This window comes from Salmo salar, chromosome ssa20, assembly GCF_905237065.1.
Source record: "Salmo salar chromosome ssa20, Ssal_v3.1, whole genome shotgun sequence".
Classification (NCBI taxonomy): Eukaryota; Metazoa; Chordata; class Actinopteri; order Salmoniformes; family Salmonidae; genus Salmo; species Salmo salar.
Window position 1 is genome coordinate 16840189 of NC_059461.1, and position 27052 is coordinate 16867240.

Consider the following 27052-nt stretch of genomic DNA (forward strand, 5'->3'; position numbering starts at 1 on the left):
AATTTGCCATGAAATGAGCAGCAGTAGGCCTACAGAACCATCACTAGACTGGCCCATTACATGCTGACTAGACCGGGCACGCACGTGCGTCCGTTGATTTTGTCCATCCACACCAGATGTGATCAGGACACGCATGTTGAAATATCACAATGAACTGGGATATAAACATCGGGTTGTTATTTTACCTGAAGAAATAACCAACATGGGTACAAAACCCGACGCCCACCAGTAAACATGTGCACAAGCACTTACAACAAACAATTCCGCACAAAGACATGGGGGGAACAGAGGGTTAAATACACAACACTTAATGGGGGAAATGAGAACCAGGTGTGTAGGAAAACAAGACAAAACAAATGGAAAATGAAAAGTGGATCGACGATGGCTAGAAGACCGGTGACACCGACCGCCGAACGCCGCCCGAACAAGGAGAGGAACCGACTTCAGTGGAAGTCGTGACAATAACAAATGTTGCTCATCAATCTACACACAATAGCCCATAATGACAAGGCAAAACCGTTGTTTTTACATTTTTGCTAAATTATTAGAAATACAAACAGAAATACCATATTTACATAAGTATTCAGACCCTTTGCTATGAGATTTGAAATTGAGCTCAGGTGCATCCTGTTTCCATTGATTATCCTTGAAATGTTTCTATAACTTGATTGGAGTCCACCTGTGGTAAATTTAATAGATTTTTCACATGATTTGGAAAGGCACACACCTGTCTATATAAGGTCCCACAGTTGACAGTACATATAAGAGCAAAAACCAAGCCATGAGGTCGAAGGAACTGTCCGGATTGTGTCGAGGCACAGATCTGGGGAAGGGTACCAAAACATTTCTGCAGCATTGAAGGTCCCCAAGAACACTGTGTCCTCCATCATTCTTAAATGGAAGATGGTTGGAACCACCAAGACTCTTCCTAGAGCTGGCCGCCCGGCCAAACTGAGAAATCGGGGGAGAAAGGACTTGGTCAGGGAGGTGACCAAGAACCCGATGGTCACTCTGACAGAGCTCCAGAGTTCCTCTGTGTAGATGGGAGAATCTTCCAGAAGGACAACCATTTCTGCCTTTATGGTAGAGTGGCCAGACTGAAGCCACTCCTCAGTAAAAGGCACATGACAGCCCGCTTGGAGTATGAGAAACAAGATTCTCTTTGGCCTGAATGCCAAGCATCACATCTGGAGGAAACCTGGCACCATCCCTACGATAAAGCATGTTGGTGGCAGCATCATGCTGTGAGGATGTTTTTCAGCGGCAGGGACTGGGAGACTCGTCATGATCGAGGGAAAGACGAACAGAGCAAAGTACAGAGAGATTATTGATGAAAACCTGCTCCAGAGCGCTCAGGACCTCAGACTGAGTCGACGGTTCACCTTCCAACAGGACAATGGCCCTAAGCACACAGCCAAGACAACGCAGGAGTGGCTTCGGGACAAGTCTCTGAATGTCCTTGAGTGGCCCAGCCAGAATCAGACTTCAACCCGATCGAACATCTCTGGAGAGACCTGAAAATAGCTGTGCAGTGACTCTCCCCATCCAACCCGACAGAGCTTGAGAGGATCTGCAGAGAAGAATGGAAGAAACTCTCCAAATACAGGTGTGCCAAGCTTGTAGCATCATACCCAAGAAAACTCAAGGCTGTAATTTTTGCCAAAGTTGCTTGTATAAAGTACTGAGTAAGAGTCTGAATACTTGTGTAAATGTGATTTTTTTCAGTTGTTTTTTTAAAATAAATTTTCAAAAATGTCTAAAAACCTGTTTTTGCTTTGTCATCATGTGGTATTGTGTGTAGATTGATGAGGATGAATTGAATTTTTTATCCATTTTAGATTAAGGCTGTAACGTAACAAAATGTGGAAAAAGTCAAGGGATCTGAATACTTTCCAAATGCACTGTGTGCTCCTAAAAACCAAGTTCTATTTTAAAGCCTTGCTACGGAGACGCTCGTTGATGCGCGCAAGCAGTTTGGATGAAATGATTGAATAACATGTATGCGTACATTTATTTTGCAACGTAAGGGCACGTAACGCGAACGTTGGGGTCAGCATGTTAGATGGCACATTCCTCAATTTCTAGATGCGCAATTAAAGGGGAATTACATTTTAAAAATCTTCCAGGCCTACATTTTTTTTTCTTCTGATATGATTTAACCATTGACATGGACTCAGAACATCCAATTTCGTTGTTTCTCTATGAACAATTGTAATTTTTAAGGAAAATAATTTTGGAAAATATAAAACAGATTTTATAAACCTTTATTTTACCAGATATGTTGACAGAAAACATTACTTTCTCTTACACTAAGGACCCGGGGACGAGTTGCAGGGGAGAGGAGAAGAGCAGAATTTGCCTATTTGAAAGATAGAAAAAAATGAGTAGCTCATGACATGTTTCCTTTTTTTAAGTAGCTCTCATGCTAGAAAAGGTTGGAGACCACTGATCTACACTGATTGATGTGGATTTAATATGTGACATCAACAAGGGATCATAGCTTTCACCTGTATTCACCTGGTCAGTCTATGTCATGGAAAGAGTTCTTAATGTTTTGTATACTCAGTGTATGTGGATGAGGCTAAATTATAATATACTTGTATGATATGCAGGGAAGTTTCTTCCTGGCCACTTGGGTGAAAATGGAATTGTTTGTTCCCCTAAACTTCCACTCAGTCCCCCCGGACAAGAATAGAGCTTCATCATCCATGATCCTCTATAAGCTGGCCCCGAGGCTGGCCACAGCACTTTCAAAGCTAGAGCATTTGGCTTTGTTTGAAGATTTTGCTATTGTACAATGGCCATTTAGGATGGGTAAACAGACTTTATGGGAAGTCTCTGGGAAAAAGGACCTATCTCAGTGGTAACTGTGGGTTCCCTAAGAGTTCCAAGCACTCGTAAAAATTGGCAATTGTTGTACTTAGGCATGCCAAGGGAGAGAAGTAAGAATGTTTGTCTGGCTGCCTTTGCTTTCTCACTACAGAGATGTGTAGGATGATATGAAAAAATGTGGCCAGGGAGAAATAGGGATAATAGCCCCTTATCTACAACCCTCCCCCATGGTTTCTGCAATAGCTACTCTTAGAGAACTGCCTGTGGTGATGTTACACGTTGTGATGATCGTCAATGCTGACTGAAGTAGTGAAGGGAAGCTAGGGATGTGGTAGAAATGGGATTTCTTTGTCCTTAGGGTGCACAACACAAAGGTTTCAGCATTGTTTCTGATGTTTCCACAACTCAATAAGCAACTGATCTGGACTACTTCATAATCAAACAAAAGCCTTTTGAGGATCAGGTGACGAGTGGCTAATCTGCCTTTGTCATCCGTACTGTTAGCTAACGTTCAATCGCTGGAAAATAAATGGGATCAACTGAAAGCACGTATATCCTACCAACGGGACATTAAAAAGTGTAATATGTTATGTTTAACCGAGTCGTAGCTGAACGACGACCTTAATAACATACAGCTGGCGGGTTATACAGTCTATTGGCAGGATAGAACAGCAACATCTGGTAAGACACGGGGCGGGGGACTATGCATATTTGTAAACAACAGCTGGTACACGATATCTAAGGAAGTCTCAAGGTTTTGCTCGCCTGAGGTAGAGCATCTCATGATAAGCTGTAGACCACACTATCTACCTAGAGAGTTTTCATCTGTATTTTTCGTAGCTGTTTACATACCACCACAGTCAGAGGCTGGCACTAAGACAGCATTGAATGAGCTCTATTCCGCCATAAGCAAACAAGAAAACGCTCATCCAGAGGCTGCGCTCCTAGTAGCCAGGGACTTTAATGTAGGGAAACTTAAATCCGTTTTACCAAATTTCTATCAGCATGTTAAATGTGCAACCAGAGGGAAAAAACTCTGGACCACCTTTACTCCACACACATACAAAGCTCTCCCTCGCCCTCCATTTGGCAAATCTGACCATAATTCTATCCTCCTGATTCCTACTTACAAGTTAAAATTAAAGCAGAAAGCACCAGGGACTAAATCAATAAAAAAGTGGTCAAATGAAGCAGATGCTAAGCTACAGGACTGTTTTGCTAGCACAGACTGGAATTTGTTTCGGAATTCCTCTGATGGCATTGAGAAGTTCACCACATCAGTCATTGGCTTCATCAATAAGCGCATCGATGATGTCATCCCCACAGTGACTGTATGTACATACCCCAACCAGAAGCCATGGATTACAGGCAACATTCGCACTGAGCTAAAGGGTAGAGCTGCCTCTTTCAAGGAGTGGGACTCTAACCTGGAAGCTAATAAGAAATTCCTCTATGCCCTCCAACGAATCATCAAACAGGCAAAGCGTCAATACAGGACTAAGATTGAATCATACTACACCGGCTCTGACGCATGTCGGATGTGGCAGGGCTTGCAAACTATTACAGACTACAAACGGAAGCACAGCCGAGAGCTTCCTAGTGACATGAGCTTACCAGACAAGCTAAATAACTGCTATGCTCGCTTCGAGGCAAGTAACACTGAAACATGCATGAGAGCATCAGCTGTTCCGGCCGACTGCGTGATCACTCTCTCCGCAGCCGATGTGAGTAAGACCTTTAAACAGGTCAACATTCACAAGGCCACAGGGCCAGACGGAATACCAAGATGTGTACTCCGAGCATGCACTAAACAACTGGCAACTGTCTTCACTGATATTTTCAACCTCTCCCTGTCTGAGTCTTTAATATCAACATGTTTCAAGCAGACCACTATAGTCTCTGTGCCCAAGAACACTAAGGTAACCTCCTAAATGACTACCGACCCATAGCACTCACCTCTGTAGCCATGAAATGCTTTGAAAGGCTGGTCATGGCTCACATCAACACCATTATCCCAGAAACCCTAGACCCACTCCAATTTGCATACCAAAGATCCACAGATGATGCAATCTCTATTGCACTCCACACTGCCCTTTCACACCTGGACAAAAGGAACACCTATGTGAGAATGCTACAGCTCAGCATTCAACACCATAGTGCCCTCAAAGCTCATCACTAAGCTAAGGATCCTGGGACTAAACACCTCCCTCTGCAAATGGATCCTGGACTTCCTGACGGGCCACCCCCAGGTGGTTGGGGTACATAACAACACATCCGCGCGCTGATCCTCAACATGGGGGCCCATCAGGGGTGCTTGCTCAGTCCCGTCCTGTACTCCCTGTTCACCCATGACTGCACAGCCAGGCACGACTCCAACACCATCATTAAGTTTGCTAATGAAACAACAGTGGTAGGCCTGATCCCATTCTCATTGATGGGGCTGTAGTGGAGCAGGTTGAGAGCTTCAAGTTCCTTGGTGTCCACATCACCAACAAACTAACATGGTCCAAGCACACCAAGACAGTCGTGAAGAGGGCACGACAGGAGACTGAAAATATTTGGCATGGGTCCTCAGATCCTCAAAAGGCTTTACAGGTGCACCATCAAGAGCATCCTGACTGGTTGCATCACTGCCTGGTATGGCTACTGCTCGGCCTCCGACCGCAAGGCACTACAGAGGGTAGTGTGTATGGCCCAGTACATCACCACGGCCAAGCTTCCTGCCATCCAGGACCTCTATACCAGATGGTGTAAGAGGAAGGCCCTAAAAATTGTCAAAGACTCCAGCCAGCCTAGTCATAGACTGTTCTCTCTGCTACTGCACGGCAAGTGCGACCGGAGCGCCAAGTCTAGGTCCAAGAGGCTTCTAAACAGCTTGTACCCCCAAGCCATAAGACTCCTGAACAGCTAATCAAATGGCTATCCAGACTATTTGCAATGCCCCCCCCCCCTTCTACGCTGCTGCTTCTACTCTCTGTTATTATCTATGCATAGTCACTAACATAACTGTACCTACATGTACATATTACCTAAATTACCTTGACACTGGTGCCCTCACACACTGACTCTGTACCGGTACCCCCTGTATATAGCCCCGCTATTGTTATTTACTGCTGCTCTTTAATTATTTGTTATTCTTATCTATTACTTTTATTAGGTCTTTTCTTAAAACTGCATTGTTGGTTAAGGGCTTGTAAGTAAACATTTCACTGTACCTGTTGTATTTGGCGCATGTGACAAATACAATTTGATTTGTAGTTCAATCAATCGTTTTGATTATGAAGCAGCAGTATGAAAAAGCACAATGATAAGACCAGACACACCAACTTTTATTTGACCCTTATTTTACCACATCATTTGGCTTGGAACACATCATCTTCTACCTGGAGAAGAGTTGCAGGGGTTGAATGATCCGTATGGAGAGGGGTTGAATGAGTCAGTTGGAAGCTGGAGATAATTACTGTAGGTGACCAAGGTAGTATGAGAAGCCAGATTAGGAATTTAGCTTTGACGCTGGGGTTAACCTTTTAGTCTTGCAACAAGTGCCGTGGCTACTTTAATGACCACAGAGATTATGGACATCTGTTTAATGTCTCATTTGAATGACGGCACCCCCCCATCACTCCCTTACCAGATGGAATAGTGCTGTCTTATGGCCCTCCCAACACTACATTCAGCATATTCTATTCTCCCATCCAAGAATTGACCAGGCTCTGCCCTGCTTAGTTTCATAGGCAAGCAATCAGTAGGATGTAGGGTGGTGTGGCTGTTGACAGTCCCTCTGCAATGTCTTACAACAGGTTGCTTACTTTCTTATAGCAATGTATTATGTCTAGGAATCTATGGAGTGTGTCTGGAGTCCTGGTCAGGTTCCATGGTCAAAATCTTAATTATTAGAGATGTTTCCTCATTATCAGATGGGGAAACGGCTTGTGATTTTTTTCCCCTCACGGAAAGGAACAAGACATTATAGCAGCCTTAGTGTGGCCGTGCTTGGACTTTTGCTCAGGAGTTGGCAAGGGAAGAGTTCAATGTCGTCACTCTACAGTTAATAATGCTGGGAGGCGCAACTTTCACTCCTGTTGAGTGACATGTATTTTAGCCATTTGGCGTTATAGTTGATCATCTTTAGTTTGGTGTATTTCAATAATTGTTTTACTGACGCTTTTTTATCCCCCTGTTCAAGATGGAACTAAGATAACATATCATAACACAATGTTGCCTCTGTTTTGTTTTCAACAAGTGTACTGTGAACCAACATTACACTGTGTTATTAAAGTGACATCTTCAAGGGTATACTTTTTATTCCACCTGATCGGCAGCCTGATAATGAAATATGCACTATACTGTACAACACGGTCAACACATATGTGAATCACACACTACTTTCCATTGAAGTCTCCATTCTCTGAACAGCTGGAAGAACACTTTATGAGATAACATCATCTTTTCAAAACGCACGGAGCTTTGTGATAAACAAATGGTGATATCTATTGATTGGATGGTTATCCACTGAGCTTTACCTCTCCCCACAGGTTTTGGATTTTCTCATTTGCTGCGGTGGGCTCCCTGCCTGTCCCACAACAGCCATGCTGTGTTTCTGTTAGCATCAAAATGCAATGCTACACACTGGAGGGTTTGTCTGGATCACACCGAATGGCTGTGAATTTTAAACACAGGATTAGAGGCTTCTGAGAGAGAGGCACAGGGGAGCAGCACAGTCAGTTGAGTGCTAATTTGATTCATTTTTTTTTACAAACAGCCACAGCAATTCAGCGTTTGGAGGCTGCCTCACCTAAATCACAGAGCACCAGGACCAAATGTTCTTTCCAAAATGAAATTATCTGACCGTGGTGAACGATCTGCTTTGCATATCACAAAATTAGCCAAATGTTCACACCATTGAAATCTTCAGGGTGTAAAATGTGTTATTGGTCAGACAGACTGATTAAGAGCTAAAAACTGAAGTTGACAAATTTTGTAGAATTCAAACTTCACTGGTTTCTGTTATCAACAGAAACAATATAGATATTTGCTTATTGTTTTAGCACAAAAAATGTTTTATCCTGTGCAGTGTTTCTAAAACCATGACTCCTTGCCTTAGACACATGAATGTCAACAATTTTGTATACATTTTGAGATCATATATGGGTGTGTATTCCTTTGTTAAATGTACCGCAACACATACCCAGTAATTCATGTACCATGAACTACAGTATGTAGTTTCACCATGTACTGTTTTCCCAGGTGGAGAGCTTTATGAAACATCCCCTTATGAACCTGTGATGCCTGTTCGCTACCCTGATGCATTCCGTCTCGCTTCCATTATCTCAGGTAAGAACAAAGGTTTAATGTTATAATTTTTTGGATTCCACAATGACTATTTCATGTTAAAAGACTGTGAAGATACACTGTATACAGTGCCATCGGAAAGTATTCAGACCCCTTGACTTTATCCACAATTTGTTACATTACAGCCTTATTCTAAAATGGATTAAATAATAAAAAGATCCTCAGCAATCTATACACAATATTCTATAATGACAAAGCGAAAACAGGTTTTTAGAAATATTTCCAAATGTATTACAAATAAAAAAACTAAAATACCTTATTTACTTAAGCATGCAGACCCTTTGCTATGAGATTCAAAATTGAGCTCAGGTGAATCCTGTTTCCATTGATCATCCTTGAGATGTTTCTATAACTTGACCTGTGCTACATACAATGGTACATACAATTGATTGGACATTATTTGGGAAGGCACATACCTGTATATGTAAGGTCCCACAGTTGACAGTGCATGTCAGAGCAAAAACCAAGCCATGAGGTTGAATGAATTGTCCGTAGAGCTCCGAGACAGCATTGTGTCGAGGGACAGATCTGGGGAAGAGTACCAAAATATTTCTGCAGCATTGAAGGTCCCCAAGAACACTGTGGCCTCCATCATTCTTAAATGGAAGAAGTTTGGAACCGCCAAGACTCTTCCTAGAGCTGGCCGCGCGGCCAAACGGAGAAAGGCCTTGGTCAGTGATGTGACCAAGAACCCGATGGTCACTCTGATAGAGCTTTAGAGTTCCTCGTTGGTAATGGGAGAACCTTCCAGAAGGATAACCATCTCTGCAGCACTCAACCAGTCAGGTCTTTATGGTAGTGGCCAGACGGAAGTCACTGCTCAGTTAAAGGCACATGATAGCCTGCTTTGAGTTAGCCAAAAGTCACCTCAAGACTTTCAGGCCATGAGAAACAAGATTTTCTGGTCTGATGAATCCAAGATTGAACTCTTTGGCCTGAAAAGCCAAGCTTCTGGGATTGGGAGACTCGTCAGGATCGAGGGAAAGATGAACAGAGCAAAGTGCAGAGAGATCCTTGATGAAAACCTGCTCCAGAGTGCTCAGGACCTCAGTCTGGGGGCTAAGGTTCATCTTACAACAGGACAGCGACCCTAAGCACACAGCCAAGTCAAAGCAGGAGTTGCTTCGGGACAAGTCTCTGAATGTCCTTGAGTTGCCCAGCCAGAGTCTGGACTTGAACCCGATCTAACATCTCTGGAGAAACCTGAAAATAGCTCTGCAGCGACGCTCCCCATCTAACCTGACAGAGCTTGAGAGGATCTGCAAAGAAGAATGGGAGAAACTCCCCAAATACAGGTGTGCCAAGCTTCTAGCGTCATACCCAAGAAGACTCGAAGCTGTAATCACTGTCAAAAGTGCTTCAACAAAGTACTGAGTGAAGGGTCTGAAAACTTATATTAATGTGATATTTCTTTTTTTTTTATACATTTGCAAACATTTCTAAAAACCATTTTTCTTTGTCATTATGGGGTATTGTGTGTAGATTGATAAAAAAAATAATGAATCCATTTTAGAATAAGGCTGTAAGCAGTGGCGGTCAGTGCCGTTTAAGATGAGGGAGGACTGTTTTTTTTTTCGATTACAGTAAATTGGATGATTGTCATTCATATTCCATTCGCCCAGTTAAATGTAACAGCGATAGGTTTAGGCTACTATTTGATACTCAGATTTTCCCTTCCCCCATCATGAGGTTGCTACAACCTAGCCCAGTGGTTCTCAACCCTGGTCCTGGGGACCCAAAAGGGTGCACATTTTTGTTTTTGCCCTAGCACTACACACCTGATTGAAATCATCAAAGCCTTTTGATGAGTTGATCATTTGAATCAGCTGTGTAGTGCTAGGGCAAAAACAAAAATGTGCACCCCTTTGGGTCCCCAGGACCAGGATTGAGAACGACTGGGCTAGCCTATGAATGACGGTTTACAATGTAGGTGCACACAGGTTGAGAGACACATTTGAGGTGTGTCGAGAGACACATTTGACATTCAATACGCCTTGCACACTCTTTCCTGCATCTAGCTGATATAGGGTGTAATCATTCGCCCAGCAATTGCAAATAAGAGTTTCTATTGGACAAATTCAGGTATGTTATCCCCGATTTGTTCCATTTGCTTCCGTTTAAGAAACATTTTTTCAACAGAATCAGCGGAATGAATACACTCTCCTCCTCTCACCTTGTCCCTTCGCTTGTGGACTTCAATGCCCAACACATCAGCTGTATGTGACCAGGCGAAAAAACCTTTCCAAGCCAAACCACTACACACAGCCTACATCGGTGTCACCATATTAGCTAAAGAATTAACGTCATAGTTAGCATAGCTAATAGAACTAACGCGTTAGTAAACCCACTACAATCATGCAGTAACGTTACAGTGTACAGTCAGTAAGCAGTTACACCGGTGGACCCCGGTGGCAATACATTTGTAAAACCAAAATGTTTACCTTGACTTGGAAGAATTCCAATGTTTAGTTGGAAAGTCATAGCCAGCTAGCTAAAATAACATCCCTCTGTTTGAGCAGGGTGTTTCAGTAGACTAAACGAGCTAGCTGCATTTGCTAGCTAAGTAAGTGAAACTGAAAGTATTTTTTTTTTATCAAATCACTCTCTCTATATATATATTTCTCTCTTGCTTCTCCTTCATTTTGGAAGAAATTAATTTGTTAAACTGTTTGACTACTGTCTTTCTCTCTTTCTTTGAGTCAACTACTCACCACATTTTATGCACTGCAGTGCTAGCTAGCTGTAGCTAATACTTTCAGTACCAGATTCATTCTCTGATCCTTTGATTGGGTGGACAACATGTCAGTTCATGCTGCAAGAACTCTGATAGGTTTGAGGACATCCTCCGGAAGTTGTCATAATTACTGTGTAAGTTTATGGAAGGGGGTAAAGAACCATGAGCCTCCTAAGTTTTGTATTGAAGTCAGTGCACCCAGAGGAGGATGGAAGGTAGCTGTCTTCCGGCTACACCATGGTGCTACCCTACTGAGTGCTGTTGAGGCTACTCTAGACCTTCTTTGCAAAATAGTGTGTTTTAATCATTATTTCATGATTATATTTAGTATAATTCTATCTAAAAAATATAACTTTTTAAATGTTATATTTTTATGAAATTCACTGAGGAGGATGGTCCTCTGCTTCGTCCTCTGAGGAGCCTCCACTGGCTGTAATGTAACAAAATGTGGAAAAAGTCAAAGGGTCTGAATACTTTACGAATGCACTGTACATGGACCGCCTATTGAGAAGCCCTGTTAAGTAAATCAGGTGTTAAACTAGGTGGAAAGGAGACTAGATTGCCACTTTCAGTAAATATGATGGATTCCTCTTTATATTCCTTAGTTCACCAAGGGGGTCTTGCTTACGTAAACCCATATATTTCCCTCCGTATTCCCATCTATTGATTTTCCATTCAGTTTGATTTCTGTTTACTAATTAAACAGCAAGTATTCATCAAGGGAACTATTGCTCACATTTCGTTTACTGGTTATTACTGAAAGGGCATTACAAATCAATGCAGATCTTATTATAAGACACAGCTACAATGGCTATTACACTAAGGGCTCTATTTTAACAAACCTAATACAATGGTAAATCTTAGTGCTGGTGACAGATTTTTGTTGTTGTGCTATTTTACATCCAGAATATGTGCAGAATAGCTGGAGGTGGCACGACAGTTCTGGGTTTTGATGAATAAACAAGTTGTGGGTATGTCGAGGCTTGATACCTCACTGGCCAATCAGAACGTGCTCCATGGCTAAATATGTGGTTGCTTCAAGTTGTCTTTACGGGGTTTTATGTATTGCCTCGTCATCATCTCCAATTCGATTGCAGTCCGTTATAGCCTAGTTTGTTAAATGGCCTGCCCCATATTTGCTAAATATGTTGAACATGTTTGCAGTCCACATTGTTATTTTATTTTGTATTTATTTAACCTTTATTAACTAGGCATGTCAGTTAAGAACAAATTCTTATTTACAATGACGGCCTACACCGGGCAAACCCAGTTGATGCTGGGCCAATTGTGTGCCGCCTTATGCTACTCCCAATCACAGCCGGTTGTGATACAGCCTGGATTCAACCCAGGGTGTCTGTAGTGATGCCTCAAGCACAGAGATGCAGTGCCTTAAACCACTGTGCCACTCGGGAGCCCCAAATGCATTCCTTCAATATGGAAATACATTGTTAAACATACACTACCGTTCAAAAGTTTGGGGCCACTTAGAAATGTCCTTGTTTTTGAAAGAAAAGCACATTTTTGGTCCATTAAAATAACATCAAATTGATCAGAAATACAGTGTAGACATTGTTAATGTTGTAAATAACTATTGTAGCTGGAAACGTCAGATTTTTTTATGGAGTATCTACATGGGCATACAGAGGCCCATTATCAGCAACCATCACTCCTGTGTTCCAATGGCACGTTGTGTTAGCTAATCCAAGTTTATCATTTAAAAGGCTAATTGATCATTAGAAAACCCCTTTGCAATTATGTTAGCTTAGCTGAAAACTGTTGTCCTGATTAAAGAAGCAATAAAACTGTCCTTCTTTAGACGAGTTGAGTATCTGGAGAAACAGCATTTGTGGGTTCGATTACAGGCTCAAAATGGCCAGAAACAAATACCTTTCTTCTGAAACTCGTCAATCTATTCCTCTTCTGAGAAACGAAGGCTATTCCATGCGAGAAATTGCCTAGAAACTGAAGATCTTGTACAACGCTGTGTACTGCTCCCTTCACAGAACAGCGCAGTGGCTCTAACCAGAATAGAAAGAGGAGTGGGAAGCCCCAGTGCACAACAGTGAAGAGGCATTCCCGGGATGCTGGCCTTCTAGGCAGAGTTCCTCTGTCCAGTGTCTGTGTTCTTTTGCCTATCTTTTCTTTTTATTGGCCAGTCTCAGATATGGCTTTTTCTTTGCAAATCTGCCTAGAAGGCCAGCATCCCGGAGTCGCCTCTTCACTGTTGACGTTGAGACTGGTGTTTTGCGGTTACTATTTAATGAAGCTGCCAGATAATACTGCTTTTTCTGCAATGGCTAGGCTCTCCCGTTTCATAATCTGTATTGTAAGCGGAGATGTGAGGTTCACAGCCAGAGGAAATCAACCCTTTGTCTTGATAGGCCAGAAAATGTGACATGTCTCTCCCTATGCAAATGAGATGTTAGGTTTCACATACTGCATCTCAGATGAGCAAGAGGACAAGTACATTAGAGTGTCTAGTTTGAGAAACAGATGCCTCACAAGTCCTCAACTGGCAGCTTCATTAAATAGTACCTGCAAAACACCAGTCTCAACGTCTACAGTGAAGAGGCGACTTCGGGATGCTGGCCTTCTAGGAACTCTTCAGTAGGAGGCATGGATGTTGTCCTATCCATTGAATATAGTTTATTAAATATTATACACTAATCTTACAATAGGCCTAGTTATAACAAATATTTAGCTAATCTGGCTTCAACAAGGACATTTTAGTCTACACAAATTGCATTCACATGCTATCCATTTTCGAGCTATGGACAATTGGACAAAAGTTAAGAAGATTAGCCTACCATATCTATTGATATGGCCTGTTACTGACTTTGCCACGTGAAAGGCAAACAAAAAAACAGGCAAATGGCTCAGGCTCCAAGTGCATTCAGCACCAAGGACAGCGATCAGAATTCATGCGATTTGACGGTTAGATCCAACAGAAATATAAAGAATGTCTGTTGACTGTTTTGCTGCTTGTGATATTTTAATAAAACATTGGTTACAGGCTACTGATTAGGCTACTGTGCGCCTCCTCTGGCAAAATCAATGCCGTAACAAATTGCGTTACAGCTATGACAAGCTTTTAGCGAGTCTTAAATAGCAGAAACCTAGCTTTTATAAGTTGAATCTAGCGCCGCCTTAACGCCAGTCGGAAATAGAGCCCTGAGAGAGACTATCACAAAAAATAAATATATAAAAAAGGTGAAATATGAGGACCGCAGGGCCATTGCCGCAACAATAGGAGATATAGGCTACAGTCATTTGAACATTCAATCACTTCCGTTCTCCAGATCCTGCAGAAATTTCCGGAGGATGATCGAGCCTCATTTGCTAAAAGCAGTATACAGCAGAGATGCCACATTTGCTTTTCCTGGTCGATGCATCATGCTTTGTTTTATATCTTGGAGGTACAAGAAAGACACGCTTTCTGCATAATCCCTTTAGCTTGAAGTCAGTAAACGACATAGGTTGTTTGAAAATATACTGGTTTGATCTATCAAAAAGGAGAACACCAGACAAAATACAAATTGGAAGTGGCTTTGAATACCTGGGCGTTTTAACCTATGGTCCATATGAAGGAGGCTCAAATGGTTGTGGATCCTACATCCTGGTCATTTTTCAGCACCTTTTGGAACACAAGCTGGGGCTCATTAATATGTTCATTTTTGCTAGAACTGTTTCCAACATTTCTTTCAAAGGTGAAATATCTGATTTGCTCTCCTAAATCCATTTAGCCTTAGTAATTTATTATTTCAGAGGACAGAATAATTGATTGTGGTGGTGAGAAAAGCCCACAGGCAAACAGATAAGTAATTACAGTTGTTCTCTGAAATACTTTCCCCGCCGATTTCAACTGCACAAAAGTGTGCTTAATCACTTTTAAAATGGTAAACTGAACCAAAGCTCAGGGAATGTGATATCTTGCTGTGTTGATGTGGATGGGGAAATACACTCTCAAGGAGGAAGGCTGAAAATTGAAAAATTATCTCCACAACTTAAGAGTTTATAGTGAGAGAGATAAGGACACCATTGATGGGGGAAAAAAAAACATACTCCACTGTATCTCTAAATTCACACAGCGGTAACAAAGCAAATGACTGTGAGGAAAGTGAGAGTATGCATTGCCCAAGTCAAACCTCACAAGTCCACCATTTTCTTACTTCAATGTGTACAAGTCAATAGTCTTACTTTTGAGCATTGTGAGAGATATTGGTTAGCACTCATATAATTTTTCTACCTCAATAGGTTGGCCCCTCATCCAACACCAGATGATTATGAATGTTATATAACGAATTATCCCATAGCATACAAATATATACTTGACTGTAATTTCTATTTTATTTTACACAAATTGTTCCATCATTGTGACCCAATGTTGAGCTAATTCACTTATTAAGAGCAGAGGCCAGGATAAAAAAGCAGCTCGTGTCCTCCAGGAATTGACTTTGACACCGCTTAGTTAGACCTTCTAACACTTCCTACTAAGCCTCTCACCTCTCTGCTCCACATGCCCACCATCCAATTAAATGGAGAAACCTATTTCTATACAGCTGGGGAAAAAAGGACCGGCGCAACAGTCGTGCTCAGCATGCAGCCCAACACTGGACATTCTCACCTTGCCCTCATAACAATTACCATTCCGTTCTCAAAGACAATGTTGCCGCGCTTTATGCCAGTGTACTGTTGTTGAATAGCTGCTGTACTATGTGTACTTAAAATAGGTTTACATTTACAACTAGGAGTTGCCTCTTCGTTTTCTCCATGGACACTTTAATGAGTGTTGGGTCTAAGGGTAACGTATTAGTTGTTGGTGCAGTCAGCGTTATTCTAACAAGGTGAAATTAAACAGAATACTGAATAATCCTCCAAACATGGACATGGCAACGCTCATTAGTTAGTTTTGTTTAGCAGAATTAGACATTTACACTGATGTTTGGGAAATATGTGAAGCAATGCCAGCATCTTGATAGAGATGTGAATCGACTCGCTTGCACATTTCTGCTACAATGATATTTGTCCCAGGTTTGATATGCATGATTGCCAAACATGATGGACTATTGAAAGAATTATACTGCACGACGGCAGAAACCATCAATTGCAATGTGAATACTAAACATAAAGCAGTACTGCATCATAGCAGGAAGTGGTTTGAAGCCCAGTGTCAGCTGCTGTTCACAAACAACTCAAGAATTTGGAAACATGTTTACGTACCGTAGAGCTGACATGTTTTTAAAATCAGTGGCTGCCCTCACTTTCCCTCTGTGTGTTAGATCATAGAACTGAAGTGCTAGTTTATCGGTCTCATATCTGGAAAACGTTTCTGAACTGTTAAAGCAGCCGTTATCTGATTAGAGCACATATAAACAGCTTGTGAAATGGTTGTCCTACTGATATCATTACAGATCCCAAACATGCACAGTCAGTTTTACTGTTGGGAAATGTCGTAGCGTGTAGCCGTGGCATTACCTAACCCCTGAAAACCCTGCTCTGACACAAGCCTGAGCTAATAACTGATGAACTCTTTGACAGAGAAATGCTTGACAAGGCTCCCAGGGGTATAGACTAAATACTTTATAACAAGCTCCTTCACACTCACTAAGGGCCATATTAAATCCAAACTTTGGCACCCATCCTAATTACAGTGAGCATACCCGGAGCCAAGAGCCCCTCTCTAACCTCGACTGAACTCCTGGTCCCCAGAGTCTAGGATGATGTCTGAAATGCAGGATTCAAATAAGGGAGAGAGCAATTACTGTGGAAGGAAGATCCCTTCTCTTGAAAATGCCTAAATCCTGATCTCTTGCCTGGCCCGTAATGACTACATTGTGCTTTTCAGTAGATGGCCATCACGTACTTTACACTAATGAACGCTGTGGACGAGCCCCCTATTAACATTTAACTCTTAAACGTTAAGTCCCCTATTTATGGGACTTTGAGCTGTTCTGGACCGGATCCGACCAACATTTTTGTGCACAGAGTACTCTGTGAATGGTGCAACATCAAGTGGTGTGCCCTCTGTGAAAGCTCTGGTTGTCCCGCTTCACATGTCGCTCTCCGCTCTCATCTGAGATGCAGTATGTGAAACCTGACATCTCATTTGCATTGGGAGAGACATGTCACATTTTCTGGCCTATCAAGACAAAGGGTTGATTTTCTCTGGCTGTGAACCTCGCATCTCCGCTTACAGTACAGATGATTGTTTCTGGCCATTTTGAGCCTGTAATCAAACCCACAAATGCTTATGCTCCAGATACTCAACTAGTCTAATGAAGGCCAGTTTTATTGCTTCTTTAATCAGAACAACAGTTTTCAGCTGTGCTAACATAATTGCAAAAGGGTTTTGTAATGATCAATTAGCCTTATAAAATGATAAACTTGGATTAGCTAACACAACGTGCCATTGAAACACAGGAGTGATGGTTGCTGATAATGAGCCTCTGTACGCCTATGTAAATATTTCATTAAAAATAATAAAACAATTACAGCTACAATAGTCATTTACAACATTAACAATGTCTACACTGTATTTCTGATCAATTTTATGTTATTTTAATGGACAATGAATGTGCTTTTTTTTCAAAAGCAAGGACATTTCTAATTGACCCCAAACTTTTGAATGGTCGTGTATAACTCTTTATACCATGTTACGTTTTCTGGCAGTATAAGCATTACTAGGTATTATTTATGGCCATCTCATGATAAATAATTACTTTTCGGTATGTCTATTTAGGCGGAAATCTACATTTTAGGACATTACATTTAACTGGTTAGGTTAAAAGACTACTTTACTCTTTACTCCACAATAAAAAGCGCTTGTTTACAGTTCCCCCGAGAGCTTTTTCTTTCCTATATGGAAGCGTGAAGTAACATTGGTAAACCTTTTTTTCTTGTGAAGTGAATTTGGTATATTTGTGTGCGTGCCAAAAACCAATTAAAATCACACGCGTTGCTACCTAGCGTTCATTGCATGAGAAGCACGACTCTGATTATCATGCAAAGATGTGTCAACAGAGCCTCATGGCAACATAGTCAGAGTCTAAAAAATATATATGCAGCAACATGCACTTAATCAGTTGTTGTCCCACAGTGAACACCTTAGACACCAGTACACTGGAATAATCAGGACACAGCCCTCTATTTCCATGATTTCTTAATACATCGGAAGGCTCGGAATCAGGGTAATGTGATGGTGAGGCTTTCCCAACCTGGCTGTAGCTGGTGTATGCAGCAATGGGATGACACCTAGAGAGATTTGAGGATTGTTTGATCATTACAGCCCATGTGAAAGGCTGATTGTGATGATGATTGGCCAGGTTAATTGAAAACACTTGAGCACGTATACATAAGTGGTGGTCCAATCTCTTGGCAGTACATGGCACATTGTTTCCTCTATCAGTGATGGCCTGCTGTAATCAGCAAGACTCTATTCAGCCTCTGATTTCAAAAGCGTTCCGTTTTTGCGAGTTGCCTGTCACCCTTCTTGTATTACCGAAAGGTGTATAGGCAAAACCTTTCATAATGCACTTGGAAAAATCTATTATTTTCCTGTAACACTATATATTTTCCATTCATCTACTCCATTCCCGTTTGTATATGTATACCAAGCCTTTGAGGGCCTTTGTGTCTTTGTGAGCCTCAGGATATCTTTCTGCTTTCAGTACCGAATTCAATCTTTTCTCTCCAATTAGAAATAGTAAAACCTCAAACCACTGCACTGCTTGGTCAGATAAATCTTTGTACCTCGTCCCTCTTCTATTTTGTTTTTATCCTGGACCCCCTGTGCACCGCATTAAAGGCTGCAGATGGCCAGAGGAGATTTAGGAGCTGCAATCCATCACTGTTATGTGTAGGGCCTTTGGACAGAACCCCAAACCACCCCTCCAGCTGGACTGGCCCGGTTCTGTACCGCTTTGGCCAGGTTTTGCCCAGTTTGGCCTCAATCCCTGCTGCTAATGTCAGCTGTCTTTGAAGTCCAATCACAGATCATCCCACAGCCCTCTGACCTAGCATCTATGTTGCCATGTGGTTGAAAAAGGTAAATCATTTTTTATTTGGCTCTGAGTGTGTTATGTCCATTCTGTGTATGGCATTTTTAGAATTGATCTTTTGTGATGCACCACTTACAGACAATACAGCTGCTCATGCAGTCCATAGGAAAGGCTTTTCCTCAATGCTGCGTGATAGACACAGAATGAGATTGGTTCTGTTGAATAAGAGATGAATCTCCTTGGATGTCACTGAGCCAGCACTGCCTCTGAAATATCATTATCTACATGGGGAGGGAGGTTAACTTTTCTAATACACCCTGAATACAAGGGAGGTGGAATATGAGTGAAATGTCATACCGTTTTTTTTTGGTTTTGTTTTATGACATCTCAAAAGCAGGTGGGCATGTACCACCAGTTCAGATTGCTCTCTGAATATGCACACTTAATGACTCCATCTGTTTGCTACAGTACAATTGCTAGGTGACAGTGTGTGATGACAATAAGAAATTGTTCATCTGTGTTCAATAGGCCACAATTCAACAGCACAGAGTGAGTCTTTACCATGTTCTTGAGCTCCTGTGTTTAATATCCATACTGACAAACCAATTACACATGTCAAAAAGCAACAAGAAATCTAAGTCACATGTTGTAAACGGCATCAAGGTCTGTGTCACGGTGTTTACAGTAGCTACTGTAGTACATCATGTTCCAGTGGTGGGAGCAATCAGATGAGCAGAATCAACTTGACACACTCATGAAGTCAAAACTGAATGTAAAAGAAGATGAATATACTTACTATCTCAATCCATACTTTATTCATTCACATTTCACTCAAGGCCTCTAACAATAAATAATTCAGGAAGAGTGGATATGGGCGAGCTATACAAGCCTCAGATGGCTTGGGGTTGGCTTGGAGAAAAAGATGATATTGAATAACCCCCAGCATCGGGAGAAATCTAACACATGAAGCACACTTCCAGCTCTCACAAACATGACATCCAACATGGTCAAGTAGTCAGAGCACATCGACTTATCTTGTGTTATGTGTCATCATCATCATTATTGTGTGAAAGCGTTTTGTCATGAGCCAGTTGACAAATGCTATGGGTCAGACCTATGATAACAACATGGCTTTGCAATAGGCAGTTAAGTGCATATTCTTTTTCAGTGCTCCCCTTCTCCCTTCTCTGCAGGGATGCACACTGTCACCCCTAAAGCCAACACTTGCTCTGACCCAGGCAAGACTTGTAACCCATGTCTGGATGCAGCCAAGGCCTGCAACCTCAACAACACCTGTAAGAAACAGCGCTCCACCTACATTGCCACTTGCAACAAAGGGGAACCCTGTAACCGTAAGCGCTGCCACAAGGCCCTGAGGCAATTCCTGGATCGGGTGCCCAGCGAGTACAGCCACCAGCTGCTCTTCTGCCCCTGCCAGGACCTGGGCTGTGCTGAACGGAGGAGGCAGACCATCGTGCCCTTCTGCTCCTTCGAGGACAAAGTCAAACCCTACTGCCTGGAGCTCAGAAAGAACTGCCGCCAAGACCCCCTCTGCAGGTAAGAGATTTAGGAGTTGGGAATTGTGTGTGTGTGTGTGTGTGTGTGTGTGTGTGTGTGTGTGTGTGTGTGTGTGTGTGTGTGTGTGTGTGTGTGTGTGTGTGTGTGTGTGTGTGTGTGTGTGTGTGTGTGTCTGGGTGTTGGGTGGGTGGGTGGGTGGGTGGGTTGAATGCGTGAATGCGTCCATACTTCCATATGTGCGTACGTGCATGAGTGCTTCAGGGAGCGAGCTGTTGACCAGGTATTAGTGAAAACTATTAACATGCTCTGATATTGACTTATATATGGTAAATAAGTAAATATCAGCTAGAGAATGATCGACTGCAATCTCCTTCTCCTGTGACATCCTAGATTTCAGTGGTGTAACTTAGCCATGAAAGTAATTATGGCCACTCAGGGAAGCTTTGCTATTAGAGGCAGGATGAAGACATGAGGCTAAACTGAAGGGACAGCGTTTAATTTGGCTGAATGAAACATTAGTGGATCACTTTGACTGTGTTTCTATTGGATTCGATGGGGCCTATTTCATTCACACCTGCCCAGCCATGACTTGTTTCCCTGCTATAGAGCCAAGGGATAAGGAACACAAAGACCAAGACTATTTTACCCACCAAAGCTATGTGAATCAATAGGCTGTCCAAAATAAATGGAAATATACATTCTGTACGCCAATAACATCAATAATTATGGATTGAAACATAAGAATACAATTTGAATCCAGAACAGTAAGCTCAATGGAGTTTGACCAAAGGCTTGATGTATCTTAATGTTAACATCAGCATATGTTAACCAACTGGTACGACTTTATTGTCCATCAAAACAGACATTTTTATTTTTGTCTGTCTGTTCTTTCATTCCCAACCCTCCAGACATGACAGACTCACATCACACACACAGACACACACACTGGCTGAAAGAAGCACAGGGGCAGCCAAAGAGCAGCTCAGCCGGAGCTGGTTAAGGGTTAGGTGACTTGATCAAGGGTGCAGTCATCAGCCTTGGTATTTGAACCGGCAACCCTGTGATTACCCACCTCGCAACAGTATAAAAATACTGTTACAAATATAGTATACACACAGTATATCACTTGCTTAACGGATGGTTAAGCACGTAATACAATCCTGTACAAATGAGGGGCAGGTAGGCTGTGTGTGTACAGTGTGTGGATTTAATTCCCTGAGTAGGCTGCAGTTATGTGCTGCACTAAACAACAATCTACTCTCTCTGCTCATACTGTAGCCTAGTATCACTCTCAGGATAACTGAGTAGGCAGAATGAATTCTATTCAACAACTTCAATCCACCTGGACATCACACTGTAGTAAAATTAGATTCACTATAGACTCTTAGTGGCAAATTGTTTTCTTCACATTTTGGCTTGACTCTTTTCCTCATATCTTAACACATTAAACCACACAGGCCGGTTGGACGTACTGCCAAATTCTCTAAAACGACGTTGGATGTGGCTTATGGTAGAGAAATGAACATTCAATTCTCTGGCAACAGCTCTGGTGGACAATCCTGCAGTCAGCATTGAAATTGCACATTCCCTCAAAACTTGAGACATCTGTGGTATTGTGTTGTGTGACAAAACTGCACATTTTAGAGTGGCCTTTTATTGTCCCCAGCACAAGGTGCACCTTTGTAATGGTCATGCTGTTTAATCAGCTTCTTGATATGCCACACCTGTCAGTTGGATGGATTATCTTGGCAAAGGGGAAATGCTCACTAATAGGGATGTAAACAAATTTGTGAACCAAATTTTAGAGAAATAAGCTTTTTGTGCGTATGGAACATTTCTGGGATCTTTTGTTTCAGCTAATGAAACATGGCACCAACACTTTACATCTTGCGTTTGTATTTTTGTTCAGCGTAGATTGAGACTTAGAGACTTAGTATGCATAGATTGGCATACTTTTTTACTCTTTAGCGTTAGTTTGCATGATGCCTCTGTGTTTAGATCGAAACTACTGTTAGGAACAATTCCTGCAGTGTCCAATTTTAGAATAGCAGTTCCCATTCACTTTTTTACTCTTTAACCTTAGTTTGCATGATGCCTCTGTGTTCAGATTGAAACTACTGTTAGCAACAATTCCTGCAGTGTCCAATTTTAGAATAGCAGTTCACATTCACTTTTTTACTCTTTAGTGATAGTTCGCATGATGCCTCTGTGTTTAGATCGAAACTACTGTTAGCAACAATTCCTGCAGTGTTGTCACGTCCTGACCAGTATAAGCGGTTATTTGTTATTGTAGTTTGGTCAGGGCGTGGCAGGGGTGTGTTTGTTTTGTGTTGTCGGGGGTTTTGGGGTATTGTTCTATGTTCTTTCTATGTTGTGTATTTCTTTGTGTTGGCCTGGTATGGCTCTCAATCAGGAACAGCTGTACATCGTTGTTGCTGATTGGGAGCCATACTTAGGTAGCCCTTTTTTGGGAAGTTGTTTTTGCACTGCTATGGTTAGCCTGCAGAACTGTTTAGCTGTCGTTTGTTTTTTTCGTTTTCTTGTTTTGTGTAGTGTTCTAAATAAAGTAAATATGAGCATTCACGTCCCCGCTGCATTTTGGTCCAATCACTACGACGGCCGTGACAAGTGTCCAATTTTAGAATAGCAGTTCACATTCACTTTTTTACTCTTTAGTGTTAGTTCGCATGATGCCTCTGTGTTTAGATCGAAACTACTGTTAGGAACAATTCCTGCAGTGTCCAATTTTAGAATAGCAGTTCACATTCATTTTACTTGAATAGAGGTTCCCGGCCTCCCAGACTCAGTCGTAATAGAAAAAAAACTTCCAATAACTTATCTTACAGTAAATCTCTGCGGTGTGTTATTAGTGTGTGAAAAGTCCGTTGTCTCTTCTTCGATTTATGATTGTCTTCATAATTGCTTTGCGGTCTGCTTTGTGTAATGTACGGTCAGGTGAAGTTGCTTTGGGTGACCTTTTTGCCCCCATGTGTCTGCTGTGCACTTCCTTATTGAAACGTATGAAATAGTTAGAGTGTATTATCTTCCCCTGTTGAACGCCCTGTGGAGGTCAATAGTGCAATGTGTGGATCTAAGCTGGGAGGGGGGTCAATGTGGCAATAATAAGCTACTGGAGGAGGGTGTAATGACCCTACTAAGAAAAACATGTGTGGTATGCAAGGGCATGTCACTAAAATGTTAATTCAATTGGTCAGTCCTACTGAATATTGTCCTTGTTTATTTCAGCCTGAGGTGTCCAGACTAGTTGACCACACAGTAAGGCATTCTTGTAGTGGCAGATCTGTCACCTCCCATCTCAATTCCTCTACCGACATCTATACGATGCCAGTAGTTTGGATCAATCAAATATACACATGATTATATGCATTATTATCTGCAAGTAAAGACAATTGTAAAGCAGCCTTCACACTCGTCCTACACTCTTAATCATTGAATATCTCAGACCCTCCCGAACCTCCTCCTACCAAGGACAGGTGGATACAGAAAGGAAGGAGTGTATCATTGAACTATCATTGCTGCTTGACTCCGAACAGGCCGATACGCCAGCAGCCCCATTTCATCTCTGTTGACGGGTTGGGATAGAGAATTGATCCTGCTGTAGCTACTGCAGGAGAGGCCAGTGGTTTGGTCACAGTAGTATGAATCTCCAGGCATGGTTTCAGTGGCCAACGGATATCCAGTACCAGCGGAGTCAGATCAGAGAGGGAGTTAAGGAGAGCTGAGAACAGGCATTAGACATTGGTTGCTTCCTGTTCTTACACCTGGCTTAACTTCCATTGCGAATGTTTTTTCATCAGCCAGCACAAAGAAAGCATTCCTCCCGTGTTGCATATGCCTTGCTGATGGACCCAGTGTTTACTTTGTAGAGATTGCTGAGCGACGACAGAGTTATGTGTGGACGTGCACTGTGTACATGAGGTCCAGAACAACAAGTCTCATATGTACACTATTGATTGGCCCGAAGAATCAATGCAACACTTCTATCTGTGATTTATTTCCTCTGTTCCTTTTGCGCTCTTTGGTTGGGTTCTTTGGCCACTAGGTTTCAAAACAGGGTCACTGCACAGTTATGCTGACCCAAATACTTCATATCTCATTTGAATTACTTAGCAGACCCTTATCCAGAGCAACTTTGGTAGTGAGTCATACATTTTCATACTGGTCCCCCTTGGGAATCAAACCCACAACCCTAGTGCCATGCTCTACCAACTGAGCCACATGGGACTATTCTTACAATAAAGCAGCCCACCACCACCACCACCACCAACTACAAAAGCCAGCTCTCCTTTATAAGACAACATACGTTTCCACTGAGGGAGAATCAAAAGACTCTGTTCAAGACACAGGCAGTATCTTTCATCACTCGCGCCTCAACCAGTCATCTCTCCATTAGCCTTAAAAGCCTGTTTCTTGGGGTATTACTTCGACGACTCTATCGCTGCCTTACCTTAAACGATGAAAGCATCAAAGTATACCTACAGTACATTAAATACTGTAAATGCTGGCTTACACAAGCACACCGAGCATATGACCTTAGACTGTACTCATATACAGCAGTACCCCGCTTTAATCTGCAAAGAGTAGGACGTGCTCTGCTTGTTGGCTATACATAAGAGCAAGAGTTGGAGAGAGGGCATGAAAGAACTGTGCAGATCATTTCAATACATGGATTACCGTATTCCCAGCTAGCGTACTGTAATCTCTGAGAGAACGGATAGAGGAAGCTGCAATTAATACAGGCCAAGCCCATCCACCCCTTAGTCTCATCCTCATGGTACAAATGTTATGTAATAGTCATGCTTCCAAAACAGATAAGACTTACAGTATCATGTGAAAAGTACACATGTGGTTTTTAAGGTGATTAAGCCAGACTTAAAATATGTCAGGAATCTCAAATGGAAAGCATAACATAGTACCTTCCATTATTCTATTATTGAGGAATGTCATTTAGGTGACTGAGTTATGTAATTAGTCACATATATTATTCTGTGTAGCTCCCTTTTGTATTTCAGGGGCAGTTAAAGATATTCTCCGGTACTTTTTTATACTTTTTAGCCAGTAGCTCTGAAAGTTGCATTCACGAGCTAAAAGTGGTCTCCCAAAAGCTGTCACTCAAATGGCGAGGGGCTAAAGGTCATTGGCTGGAACTCGAATTGCTAGGGGCCTGGCACACGTGGGGGACAATTTAAGGAAAATTGTGCCGCACATCTTCCAGTAAACAGTCGCTTTCAACTTAGGGATTTTGTGGCTAATTAAGGTAAGACAGTAATTCTGCCCATAGATTATGCATGTATGAACTACACATTGTCACATTCAGCCCAAAGTGGGAGGTTTACAAAATACTTACTAGTCGCCAAAGCACGTCTTTAATATATAAATAGATTTGTTTACTCAAGTTTGAGTGTTAACATTGTTCGGGGTGTGGCAATAACCTTAAGTAATCTACTTACCCTCGCCAAATAGCCTAGATGTTGCTTCCTTGTGTGACACAGTTAATTTAGCATTAATTCAAATAACACAATGTTCAATAGTCAATAACGAACAGAGGGAGAAGGAAAATAAAGGTTGAATTGCCTGTGATTTCCTGGTCACCAAACAAGTAAATGTTTAATCAGACGTGAAGAAGAGCACCAAATTAAAGTCAAGTGAAATTGTTGGCATCATTACTTTCTGTGGGGGTATGTTCTCATAACACAAAAACTGTCCAGTCGTGCTGACGATTATAGAATGTTTCCAGAAAACATTCACCTGATGTTGCAACGTTCCTAGAATACATTTAATCTGTCTTTAAAGGTTCACAGAATGTTTCATTAGGTTGTGGGAACAGTCTGGTGGGAACATTGTGGGGACATCACAAAATATTTGTTCCCAAAAAAGCAAAAACTGTCCAGTTGTGCCAACAATTCAGCAATGTTTCTTTTATAGTGAAAAAAAGATTGTCTTGATGTTACAAGAACATTCCCAGAACACATTTGTCTGTTCTTTAATAAAGGTTCCCAGAATGTTTAATTAGGTTGTGGGAACAGTTTGGTGAGAAAATTGTGGGGACATCACAAAATATATCTTCACAAAATACTAAAACCATCCAGCTGTGCTGACATTCAGATAATGTTTGTATCAGGGTGCACAAAATATTCCTTTGATGTTGCAAGAATGTTGACAGAACAGCCTTTTTTATTTTTTAAAGGTTCCGGGAACATTTAGTTAGGTTGTGTGAAAAGTGTGGGTACATTACAAGAGATAGTTTCCCAAAACAGAAAATATGCTCGGCTGTGATGACATTCATGCAATGTTTAAGTTAGGTTGCATAGGACATTCCTATAATGTTGTAAGAATGTTGACAGAACACCTGGTCTAAGTTCTTTAAAGGTTCCAATAACATTTAATTAAGTTATGGGAGTTGTCTGGGATGTTGCAAGAATATGCTTGTGATATTCACATAGGTTGCACAGAACTTTCCTAAAATGTTGCACAATGTTTCACAATTTTCTGTTTTTATGACATTCATAGCATATTTCCGTTCAAAATAATATTCCATTGATGTTCACTCCATATACATTTGACCTTGTCTTGGAGGTTCTCGGAACATTTCAAGAAC

General features: G+C 41.7%; 1 protein-coding gene across 1 annotated transcript in view; it reads left to right on the forward strand.

The window, feature by feature from the left end:
• Positions 1-27052, forward strand: part of LOC106580054 (GDNF family receptor alpha-2) — a 73551-nt gene that overhangs the window by 12262 nt on the left and 34237 nt on the right. Inside the window, exons 3-4 of the mRNA XM_014160630.2 lie at positions 8080-8166; positions 20109-20472. Coding sequence (XP_014016105.1) covers positions 8080-8166; positions 20109-20472 — 451 coding nt within the window. The remainder of the gene's footprint in view (positions 1-8079; positions 8167-20108; positions 20473-27052) is intronic.